We start from the raw sequence: 13364 nt of genomic DNA on the forward strand, positions 1-13364 counted from the left end.
TCGATGTTGCACCACAGATATAGCACCGACTAGTAGACTTAGTTTCGGTTGCACCTTTACATATTTTTTCGTCCACCATAATCATCTCAAAAGTCTGGATAAATGTAAATTTGATATCGTTCGAAATTATTTCTGTTACCTTTCCTTTAATTTTGCTTTGAATGAAGAAAATCGTTGTTTTTAAATTATCAACTTACAGCAGTTTAAGACACGCACAAACCGATTTCTTCTAAATTCATCTCGGGGCGCTTGAAAGGGCGTTATAAGCTCAGTCTTTTTCCGAGAGATGCGTATAAAAAAAAAAAAATCATCTTTAGTGCCATAGTTCGATAGTAAGTGATTTTCCAGATAATCGAGTTTTGCTTCAGTATTTGGTAAATTTTGGTCTTTCATTATTGCATAAAGGTATTTCCGGGTAACAGTTTTCACACCTGATGTTCCGGCAGTTTCTAACATAACGAAAAACAATGATTAGCGAAATAATAAGAAAAGTGAAATTTTTGTTGAAAAAAACTATGTCGTTAAAAATCGCCCTAATTTTATCATCTGCAACTTTCTGCAGGAAATTTTTGTAACATTCACTAAGGAAAGGATGGAACTTCATGATAAAAAAGAATAATTACGGGGTTTAACGGAGGACTACAACAAATTGACTTTTGAAGCTCAAAGTTACTTCAAAATTTGTTTAAGAAAAAACTCTTTGTTATATACTACCTAAATATACTAATTTTGCATTGAGGCTAAGTAAATTATATTAGAGATGAAGAATATATCCTGGGTTATCGAAATCCATCACTTTCAATCCAAAAACTGACACTGGTAAAGAAATAATTATGTTCAAATTTGTTGTTGTTTTTAACTCTGTGATCTCGAAGAAGGGCGCACTGGTTGATGGTCAAGTTCCAACTATCTGTGCACGCTGAGGATGTACCTAGGGAGGTTATAATGAGTGATTTAGGATTACCTGGAATGTTTTCTAATCAACGATAATTTGTTTCAAATGATTATCGTTAGTTTCTAAAATCCAATTTTGGCCGCGTAGATGGTTAAAATTGACCTATAGATCTTGTATTATATTTTTTTGGTGAATAAACTTATTATTATTATCCGACTTTTGCCTATACGCGTAGGATTTTTCCTCGCCGTCGGCTTCTCACTCCTCGCTAAGAGGAACATTCACTCAATCCCAGATATTTAAAATATCAGAAGGGCAGAGCTCGGTCGTGTCCGGTCGTTGTGGTCCCCCTGGTTCTCGTCGAACTTCTGGTCCTCTCACACGTGATCCTTGGACCTGTCCTTCGCTTCCTAGGAATTTTCTCACCGTCCTTGCAGTACCTAAAAGAACAGCTTTTTGCATTATATTACATACATACTCACTAAGACCTAGTTGCTTGATATTTCTCTTGAGATTTTTGGGTACTATTCCTGTTGTTGAGATGATAATTGGAATAATTCTCGTTGATATCATTCCCCACTGGCGCTTTATCTGAAATTCGAGGTCCCTATATTTTGAAATTTTTTCGACCTCTTTTTGACGCATGTTGTTGTTATTGGGTATTGCTACGTCGATGAGTATTGCTGCCTTTTGATGTTTATCAACTAGCAATATATCTGGCCTGTTGTGAGGGACTGTTTTATCAGTCAAAACTGTACGATCCCAGTACAGTTTATAGCGTTCGTTTTCCAGGATCGTTTCCGGTCGGTATTTGTAGTATGGCACTTTTTCAGAATGAATTAGTGTTAATTTAGTTGCCATTTCTTGGTGTAGTATCTTTCCTACTGCATCGTGTCTCTCTTTATATTCATTTCCTGCAAACATTTGACATCCTCCCGTGATATGTTGGATTGTCTCATTCGTTGGACACCCATAACGGCATCGATCGTCAGTAATAGTTCGATCCTTTATGATATGCTTGCAGTAATTTCTTGTTGAGATCACTTGATCTTGGATGGCTAAAAGAAATCCTTCCGTTTCTGGATACATCGCACCTGATGTGAGCCAATAGTTCGACGCTTCAATGTCGACATGATCCTGGTTCACCTCGTTGAAATGTCGTCCATGTAGGGGCTTTTCTCTCCATCTTTGCATTTTTTCTTGGATTGTCTGGTGGTTGCATGACAATTGCTCCTTGTGCAGTTGCAAAGGTGTTGATTCGTCTGCTTCACACAGTACTTTGTAGATCTCCGACGTGCCTGATTTGTCTTTGAAGTATGTTCGTAGGCATTCAATTTGACCATGGGCAAGTTCCATGATGTCTAGCAGACCTCTGCCTCCTTTATTCCTCGGCAGTGTCGTCCTCTCAATGCTACTTTTCGGATGGTGCTTGTGTGCTTTTGTCATCAAGGTTCTCATTTTGCGCTGCAGGTTTTCCATATCTGTTTTGCTCCATGGAATGATACCGAAAGAGTATGTGAGAATTGAACATGCATATGTGTTGATTGCTCTCGTCATGTTCTTGCTGTTGAGGTTTGTTTTTAAAATTTTGTTGATTCTCCTAATGAACTCAGTTGTTAAGTCTTCCTTCATTCTTTGATGGTTTATTCGTCGGTTCTGTTTCATTCCTAAGTATTTATAAAGATCGTCCGATTTCATTGCTTCTATCTCCTGTCCATTGGAGAGAGCTATCGGTTCATCTTGGATTTTTCCACGCACTACGCTAATCGTACGACACTTGTCCAATCCGAATTTCATCCCCACGTCTTTCGAAAAATTTTCCACTTGTTTGACCATAATTTGCAAGTGGTTTTTGTTGCCTGTTATAAGTTTTAGGTCATCCATGTATAGCAAATGATTGAGTGCAATGGTATTTCTATTTCCTTTGACATTGAAACCTTTTTCAGTAGCATTCAGTTGTTTAGAAGGGGGTTCAGCGCCAAGCAGAACCATAAGGGACTCAATGAATCTCCTTGGAAAATTCCCCTTTTTATTGGAATCTCTTTAGTAGTTATGTTCGCCGTAGAGAGTTCGATATTCGTTCTCCAGTTGCACATTGCATACCTCAGAAAGTTTATTGTAATTGGATCGATCTTGTATATTTCCAAAATTTTTGTCAGCCACCCATGTGGAATAGAGTCGAAGGCCTTCTTATAGTCAAAATATGTCATAAAAAGATTTCTGTGTTTTTTGAAGGCTTGGTTACATATGATGGAATCTATGATCAGCAGTTCCTTCGATCCTAGTGCATTCTGGGAACATCCTTTCTGCTGTGCTGTCATTATGTTATTTGTCTCGCAATGCTTGTAGATACGAGATGCTATACATGATGTGATGATTTTATATATTGTTGGTAGACATGTAATGGGTCTGTATTTCGATGGATCCGCTGTGTGTTGCAGATCCTTCGGTAGGAGATAAGTGGTCCCTGTTGTTAGAAATTTGGGCATTTCCGTTGGATTCCTCATAACCTCATTTATGGTTTCAACTAGCCTGCCGTGTATACACCAAAATCTCTTCAACCAAAAGTTGTGGATTCCATCTGGGCCGGGTGATTTCCAATTGTGTGCGTTTTTCAATATTTCATGGAATTCTTCTATAGAAACTGCGTTATGCGGCATGTGTTCTATTGTCTCACAGGATTTCTCTTCACTTCTTATCCAATCAGCCTGGGAGTTGTAGGGGGTTGGTGAAGCCAGTTGATCTGTCCAAAAATTCTCAATATCCTCGACGATTGGATAACTACCTGGTGTTGCTGACATATTGTTGTTTAACATTCTATAGAATTTTCTTTCGGAGTTTTCAAAAATCATATTATCCTGTTTTCTTCTATAGCTCTCATTGTATCTTCTGAGTCTTTCGGAGTACACACTAAGTTTTTGTTTCAGTGTGTCTAAAATTTGTTGAGCATTTTCATTGTTTGGATCATATGTTGAATGTTGCCGGTGACGATCCATTATTATATTCACCATTTTTTGTAATTTTCTAGACGGTGAACCTTTTGCAAATTGGGTGAGCCTTCCAATATCTTGGCGGATGCTGTGCACTTTATTTTCTAGCCTTTTTTGCCAATGTGGTTTATTTTGTTGTTTTTCTCTGGCTGGTTGCTGACTTTTAGGTTTTGGCTTCACACCTAGCACTGTTGCTATTGAAAATGCTGCACAGTATATGATGAGGTGTAATGATTCGAGATCATGGTAGTCAGAAAGATACTTTGGTATAATCTCCTTGTTGGTCATGACCAGAAGATGAGATAGTTTCTTGGATGTCCTCAATCTTGGTAGAATCGGTCGTCTCAATGGATCTGTGCCCTCAAAATCTATAACGCATCTATTCATTGTGGCAGATAATCGCTCCAGTAGTTCTCTTTGGTCTTCTTCTGGATTTTCGACGGGTGCAGCATATATATTCCGTCGTTGAGCATCACTTATTGCTATCACATCTGCGTTGTTTTGTTCCTCAGTGTTCATTTGTGCATTGATGTTCTGTTGGTTTTCAGCACAATCGTAGTTTTCTTCAATTGTCCTTTCGTTGTTAGTGAGGTCTCTATTCTGTAGCCTCAGTTGGACTTCATTTTTTATGGTGTTAAGTCTCTCATCGGGTACAAGTTTATTTCTCAATATGACCCGGTATTGGTCGGCTACTCTTTGCTCAGAAACTTGGAGTTCGGGATAGTTTCTTTGGAATTCTGCAAATAATTTTTGCCGGTAGCCTATTTTATCCTCTTCCATATTAGTCACTTCATAGTATATGCGCATGATCGTTTCATTTATCGAACTTGTCCATTTCATGCGTCTTCTTGGTAGACCTGCTTGGGTGAGTGCTGGTTGGGGATCCTGCGCAGCACCTTCAGCGGTCGGAGAAACTCGTGTTATTCTTCTCCTAGAATGTTGAGATTGTGGAGGCGTAGCATTTTGTTCGACAGACGCCCGTCTCCTAAGCACTCTGTCACCGACGTCCCGCATACTGTCATGTCCAGCGCCGGCTCCAGACACGCCCTGACGAACCTCAGGCAGCGGCTCTATATTCCTATTCCTCAAATTCACCATCATTCATGGGTTTCCCCGTGTCGTGGGGGAGACGGCCTTTGATCGCTTTTTACGATCCGCAGAGCTACGGTGGGAGAATTCTTGAGCTGCTTTCCACACGGCTTCTTCCGTTACCCTGGACAGGGACCCTTCGACAGGTTTCAGCTTCCCGGGTCAGGGAGCTCCTGGAATCTAATTATTATTATTATATTATTATTATTATTTGGCTCTAGCCTTCGCCACAGGAGCGCCAGAAGTTGTCGCACCCGCAATCGCGTCTGGTACTTTGACAATCTCCGGAACAGTGAGAGCACCAATTGCAGAACCAGAAGCATTCTCGCTCCCTGCTGCACTTGATTGAACTGGTGCAATTAAATCCGTTCTCATATTTATGTTTGTTTTGTGTTTTTTCTTTAAATCAGTAATCACGGCGTTCTTATTTGAAATTTCAGCCTCGAGGGTGGAAATCCTGAACTTCAAAAGGTGATTATTTTCCATGAGTAGTGTGTTTTTCGCCTCCAATTCGTATATAATCTCGAAAAGCAGTTCTTGTTGAGTAGACTCATTAGATATACTTTTATGATTAAAAAGTAAAATAACTTATTTCCGCTTTATATATTTATTTTCACAATAATTGTTTCCTCATGATAACATGACTTCGTCAGGTGAGCATGGTAACTAACTACATATTTGGGATACAGTTCTTTAAATAGTTGAAAAAATATGGTGTGAAATATAATAAAATCATGGAAATTCTTGGGTTTCAAAACAGGTTGAGTAAGGGAGATTTATTTAGGTCCGTTTGGTCGTTGAGGAGAATCTGTTTTTTATATAAAAAATAAAAAAACAGATTCTCCTCAACGTCCAACTTACTCAACCTGTTTTGAAACCCAAGAATTTCCATGATTTTATTATATTTCACACCATATTTTTTCAACTATTTAAAGAACTGAATCCCAGATATGTAGTTAGTTACCATGCTCACCTGACGAAGTCATGTAATCATGACGAAACAATTGTTGTGAAAATAAATATATAAAGCAGAAATAAGTTATTTTACTTTTTTATCATCAAGATGAATTTCCGACAAGTAAAGACTGAGACAATCAAACACTAGATATACTTTTATTTACAATCTCGGCAATCGGAGATACATTTCCAAAAGTGCAATCGGAGAAATCTTTATCACAACACTTCTTAATTCTACTTGAACAACTAGGATGGTAAACTTTATTGCAAATATTACATTTTGCATTACTTTTAATTATTGTTCGTTTACAAGAAGCGCACTCGGGAATCGAAATTTGAAGAGACCCGCTCGCCACAACCTTTTTGCTTGACGACATCTTTATATATGATTTGAAATTTTAAAATGATAATTCAAATTTTTTATTGAGATCAGGCTTATTTTAGTTGGGTTTTTATTTAATTTTTCAATTTATATGGAATAATATCGGAATAAATGAAAAATATTTATATATATATATATATATATATATATATATAAGGTGTCCCATCAAAAATTTAATGAAAAACTCAATATCTCTGAAACGTCTGATATTTTTGAAAACCCGATTCTTTTCGAAAAATCTTGGTTGAAAAACTGCTCTAAAAAATATAGGTCTCCTATTTAAGAAACGCCAACTCTCCTTTATACCTGTAAAATGGTAATTGATTTCTATTATCTTTTGTGACTATCATATAAATTTATTCATTCGCATGTGAAAAAACCGGTCCTAAGTCTTTTCTAGTTCTCGAGATACTTTCAGTTAGCTTCGAATTCGGGACATCCTCTACATTCGAAATGAACACATCGATAAGGTCATGGCATTGTCACGGAAACGATTACCTATTTATCAAAAATATTAAGTCAGAAGTGTGCTTTACTTCAGTCGAAAGGTATTAGGTCTTATAATTGCACAATATAAGAAGGGGTGCCAGATAGATTTTATTTATTTGAACTGACTTTTTTCAAGTAATTTTATCAACTAAAACAGCCCAAATTAACTGTCGTCAAATATGAAATTTTTATGGAAAAGAACGGATCAATTTGAGATTTTAAATTATTCAATAAAATTTCTGTAGGTAGAGTATAATAATTAGGATTGTTATTCTCAAAAATTAGATATTCAAATAACTTTGCACAGGTACCTTGTTTACTATGAATACCGGCTTTCATTTACATTTATACCTACAGTTGAAATCAAATATTATTGAAGTTAACGTGAAATCCCAATATCAAATACTATTTATTACTTTTGCATAAACCAACTATTCATAGAAGAATAAAAAATTAAATTGTGTTGCCAATGTAACGTGGGGAGAAATTAAATGCCCAAAGATTTAGAGAATTATAAATGCAGAACTTATTAAATGAGGGAGCCAAATTGAGAAATTAAATAAAAACCCAACTGAAATAAGCCTGATCTCAAGGAAAAATTTAAATTATCATTTTAAACATAAATATAACAATATAGGTGTATATGGATTTTTTTTTTGCATGTACGCAGAAAGTATGGTTAATTAATGTACGAGTTGAGCTAGCCACATAGAAAACGGAGTTGTCTCGCGCGTCTCCTTTCCCTAATATATGACAACTGTCATATAATGGATTAGAGCAACTGGTTGCGCTAGCCACATAGGAAACGAAAAAATGCAACCCCATCGGACTCAAACAACACGAGGTACAGATAAATAAAACCATCTTTTGGAAAAATAAGGGATTTCCTCTTTTACACCTAATATAGCCATTATCAGTATATCAGATTCAAAAAATACAAAAATTCAAAATGGCGAATGATCAGGACTCGTCAATTCTATGAAAAATTGTTTTCTGGGTTTGCCGAATAGTGAGACTAACATTGGGCATTAATTTAGGAGAAATTCAGCTAATTTGTTAGCCAATACTGGAGTCAAAGTCCTTGCACTGAAGAGATATGGGGGCTGGAAATCGGATACCATTTCAGAAAGTTATGTCGCAGACAGCCTTTCTAACAAACATAAGATGGCCAATAGGATTTTGTACAATAATAGTAATCATACATCGGACCTAATATCAAAAATATCGAGAAAATCAACAGATATATCATTTAGTAATGTAAATAAATACGTATTGCTCATACAGAATTTTTAAAGTTCTGATTCAGATTTTAACTCGGTTTTTACTCACTTCTTTAGGGGAGTTTTCACTCACTTCTCGTTGATGTGAATAGTACGTATGTAACCCAAGTATTCTCAGGAAGCGGTACTGACTTCAATCAAATCAATGTTGTAACAGACTACTTACTATGTCAGTAGTGGAAAAATTATAATATGATTAGTAAATTACAAAAGCACATATCTATCGAACCAAAGATGTATTTATACAGGAAAAACTCACTCGAAATAAAAATATTCCTCTTCCCTGACTTTTCGAAACAGGTTTACATATCCAGATTGGCTTATCTTCTGGATATTTGTTGCAATTTTTGTCGTAGGGCATGATTTTTATCCGATTGCATTCAGCTGCTAACTTCGTGTATTCCAAAGGTAGATTATAACCATCTGGACTGAAGGAGAGATATATGTTTTTTGTCGTTAATATTGAGTTGCGGTGTTGAACAGGGTATTAATAAATGAATGAAAGATTTACAATTTTTCGTAATTCTACTATAGCAAATCCAGGGCATATTGAACCATTTTCTATGAGATAGTATTACATTTTCACAATCTCATGTAGCATGCAATATTCATTTTTCTGCATTTGTGTCATAGATGAACTTCAATGAGTAAAACTTCAAATTGTTATAATTAATTCAGAAATTTGAATCAAATTGCACCAAACCAGCAAGAAAATTTTCTAACTTACCTAAAATCATAAATTGAACCGTATACACTTTTCATACATCTTAGGTATCTAACTAAATTATCCTTCCTACATATTGCTGAACCCTTTGGTATGTGGTTCGTGAACTGAAATTATGACAAAATAATGAATCAATTGCCAATAAATGTATTATTGTATACATTTAGAAGAAGAAGGGCACATAAACTGATTAGGCCTATACATCTACAGGTAAAACGGAGTGATAGATGTCTTACTTGCAGTATATCAACTAATATACTGATATTGATTAGATTAAAAGACCCTTAATTTGAATATGTATAACTGAACAAAGGAAGAATACGAAAAGAACAAACCTGCCATGCTGAAAGTGATTTGGTATGAGCCACAGTGAAGCTGTTCGTTTTCCACCATAAATTCCAGTTTTCTTCCCCATTTTCTGAACTATATTCTCTCCATCCACGTTCCAAGCATACCTGGAAAGAAAAGTCAATCAGTTCAACTGCAAATTAATAATTAGGAAATATGGAAGACATTAATATGGAACAATAATAAAGGATCTGAGCTCCCTCGTTAAGTTTTGTATATGTATAGTCCAGAGAACTCAAAACAGTGACCAGGTCGCTTATAAATAGCTCCAGGAAGCTAAAGCAAAAAAGTGAAAGGATTAACCCGAAATCAATAATTCAATGATCAACTAGGAAATAGGTTCCTAAGCTTAGTTGGATAAGATCATTCATATAATCATCTTTGTATTTGTAAAAATGATTACGTCAGTTCCAAACCTAAGCATTTTATTCAGTTATCAGTTAAATCAAGTTGAAAGTAAATGTTGTTTTTGAACGCTGTTTATTCATTAGCCAATTGCACCCTTGAAAACTACATATATACCTGAATAAAGTTATGTGGTCTCCGAGAGAGCGATTCACGCATGCATGACTTGAAGTCAGTGATTTCCTATTTTTTTTTCATCGAATTTATTCCACTTGTCTTATGAAGACTGGATAAACAAAATTTTTGATAATATAGGTTGTCTTAACCACTTTTGATCATGCGTCTAGTCTTGGATGTAGATATTACCACACCAAGGGATTGAGCAACTGTGTTGAAAACGTGCAGAAGCCTCACAGCTCAATGACTCAATGTTGTTCCGCAACAAACATCCAAGAATTGACACAAAAAGCTGTATGTATTTACAAGAGCACTATAAGACTCATTCTAACATATACAGCAGAAACAAGACCTGAAACATTGAAGACACGCCAGATAATGGATGTGTCAGAAATGAAAATAGTTGGAAGAATAACCTTATATAATATATAATTATAATATATAATAATAATTTATAAGATAGATAGAGAAGCGAGGCCGTCAGGAGAACATGCCAGAACATGCCTATTTGGACGCTGGAAGAAGAAAAAAATAATAAAGGTGGGCGGTCTCATTTTGATCATTAATCTCTATTGTATGAAATCACAATAGAAATTAATTTAAATGAGTTTCATGACATGCGTTCTCTACAGTTGCTACTTAACCTTCTACGGCCATCATGTACAACTACACAAAGTTCTACCATTCACAAACTACATACAAAAACAACCGCCTCTGTTCAATGTAGAGCAATCAATTTCCCTTTCGAACAAACCTGTATCTTGACTCGGAGCTTTTTGGGAGGACGAACAGATCGGTCGGGATGTCTAAAATTAGAGATTTTATGCTTGGGATGGACTCAAATGATAAGGTTCGGATGACTGATGAAAATTCCGTTCTCACATTCAATTATGTCCGCCCGTAAACACCATAAATCTCGAACGGAAAATCCTGGAAAATAATCAGGGTAAGATCTCGATATAATCCGACTAAGGATTCCGTAATTTTGGCCGTTCGCAATTTGGTTTTGCAGGTTTTTTCAAAATAATGGATACTTAGGTATTTTCGGAGTTGGGATTATGGGTTCCCTTTCCCAATCGTCTTTCCTATTTAGCATTAACCACCTCGTCACTGGAAAGGTCCGCTGATGGTCAGAGAGGATCAGACACTATTTTCTATGAATAGTCTTAAAATGACCTTATTTGATTACATTTCGGATTGTGGACTCTATTTCCCAATCTTTTTTTCTATTCAGCAACGTAGTGAATGCCCACGATATTATATCCGTAATACAAAATGTGAGACATATTTTTTGTATTTTAATCCATTGTGAAATCAGGAACTCCGCCTGTGATGTGAACTGGGTGGAGTGAGTAGCTCAGCAATCACCGAAGACGGTCCCAAGCCCGGATAAAGGAGGAGACCTCCCAAAAGATGGAAAGATTTCTGGACATGAATCTCACAATAAGAGGAAGAAGAAGTAAAATCATTGAAATACACTTGGAATGAACAGATAGAATTGAGCTTTTTATATAATCTATTCTAATTACATTTACCTAAGAGAATGTTGAAACTGGTTTTCATTGATTTTTTTATAATTCGCCATCAAAAAACGTATATTATCTGACATTTCACTTCGTATATAGGCGAGATGCGTTCTTACCTATACTAATTTGTTGTCAAAAACTACCCAGAGTCTACGGGACACGCGACAGTCCGAAGACCGGTACCCACAGCACCATAATGAATATTATTATGTATTTGATGGAAGAATTCAATAAATCCAAAATTGCGTGTTCTAATCAGGCGGCAAGGACATGAGGAAGTATGCAGCCAGGCATCGGCAAATGAAGTTGTACGTGCACGTGAATCTTGAGGGATGCCATATAGCTGGTAGGATGGCTGAGATATATAGAATAGCACGCTATGGCGATTATCGCGGAAATCTTTCGAGACTGCGTTCTATATTTAGACGTGGATGCATTGCGTTGTTCGCTATCGTGGGGTTTGGTCCGATGTGGTTCTGAATCTTTAAGGTCATCGCTGTTATCCTCGTGATTGATACTAAGATAAGAGTAATTACTAGGTTTAGGATAAATATGCATTAAAAACGTGCAATATATGCATGCAAATATGCAACTTAAATATTAAAAGATATTGAATAAATGTTTTAGGGTAGGCGTCTTCCCAGAAACAATAAAGATAGCAAAAGTGTTGCCCATATACAAGAAAGGAAATAAGAGTAACCCGGCAAATTATCGTCCAATTTCTATACTGTCAGCCTTTTCAAAAATTCTTGAAGAAATTGTGAAGAAAAGACTCTTTGAGTATTTTGAAGAGAATAGATTCGTCGGCGAGCAACAACATGGCCAACGAAACTTTTGATTAAGAGTTTCGTCAACAGATTGTCAACAACAATGCTTTTGGAGCTTATAAGGAACATTATTTCAGCAATTGATCAACAATGAGGGTTTGAGATTGAGTCTTGCGATCTAACAATAGCATTCGACAGTATGAGTCATGAATTACTGATTGAGAAACTCTATAGGTATGGCCTGGATGGACCACTATTGTTCATGATAACGTCATTCCTTGACGACGAACAACAGCAAGTTCAATTGCAAAATTAAATAACATAAGTAAACTTTGGGGTTCCTCAGGGGTCAATCTTGGGGCCCATATTGTTTATAATTTTTATGAATGACCTACAAATAATTGTAGATAATCTCTTTATTTTGTTAATTACACTGATTTTTGCTGATGACACCACGTCCCCAGGGTGTCAAATTTGAGATTGAGCAGTTTAAAGAAAAAGTATTGATGGAAGATAGAAATTGGTTCAGATACAATTCTCTTTCGGTAAATGAGATCAAAACACAACAACTACTTTTAAAAAGTAGGGAAGTAGTCCAGGAGGAATCGGCGCATGAGTACCGAAAACTATTTCACCTCAATTTTTGTATGTGATCCTCTTCAAATTGTCCTACTGATAATATAAATGCATGTTGCCATGGGGCAACCCCGGACCATATTGTTTAAACCGAAATTGTTTAAACAATTGGAAGTAATTGTTATTTTTCAACCGGACAATTTTTTTTTATATTCTGTATTCAAATACAAATAAAGAAGGCCCTTTGACTTTTTACGATAAAATTAATATTTTTAAAGATTCGAAAAATCTCAAATTTGGGTACATTCGACCCATGAAAAATATATTAAAAAAAAAAATAAATATTAATAATATTTTTTTATTAATTCTTCATACAGTAGTTAATAATATTGTAAATAGAGATCTTAAAAAATTTCATTGTTTATACCTGTTTTTCAATTTTTAATTTCGCACACTCACAAGTATGCGTCGCTTACCTTTAAGTATCGCCATCTCTCTCTGACTCATGCGCTGCATCGGCCTCTCTGTGTCTTGAATCATTATTTATCATCTATCTTAAAAACTATCAACTTTATCAAGATTTTTAAGGAGAGCAATGTTATTATTAATTAAATTTTCTACAATTTGTTTTGTATAAATTTTTTTCTGAAATCAATTTTTCAAAAGTTATTTAAGCATAAATCGGAACATGTAATTAAAATTACTTTTTTATAAGTTTATGTTATTTTTTTATGGTAAAACAGAGAATAATTACATTAAATAATTTTTTCAAACGAAGGTTATAGATGGTGAATTATGAAATAATGAAACAAGATCGAA

General features: G+C 35.6%; 1 protein-coding gene across 5 annotated transcripts in view; it reads right to left on the minus strand.

Annotated features, from left to right (window-relative positions):
* The window catches only part of LOC123678079 (probable tubulin polyglutamylase TTLL2), a 104822-nt gene that overhangs the window by 65683 nt on the left and 25775 nt on the right, over window positions 1–13364 (minus strand). For all 5 annotated transcript variants that reach the window (XM_045614876.1, XM_045614873.1, XM_045614877.1 and 2 more), the window contains 3 exons: window positions 9142–9261; window positions 8810–8913; window positions 8342–8510 (listed from right to left, as the gene is read on the minus strand). In XM_045614876.1, coding sequence (XP_045470832.1) covers window positions 8342–8510; window positions 8810–8913; window positions 9142–9261 — 393 coding nt within the window. The remainder of the gene's footprint in view (window positions 1–8341; window positions 8511–8809; window positions 8914–9141; window positions 9262–13364) is intronic.

The sequence above is a fragment of the Harmonia axyridis genome, chromosome 4 (assembly GCF_914767665.1).
Source record: "Harmonia axyridis chromosome 4, icHarAxyr1.1, whole genome shotgun sequence".
Classification (NCBI taxonomy): domain Eukaryota; kingdom Metazoa; phylum Arthropoda; class Insecta; order Coleoptera; family Coccinellidae; genus Harmonia; species Harmonia axyridis.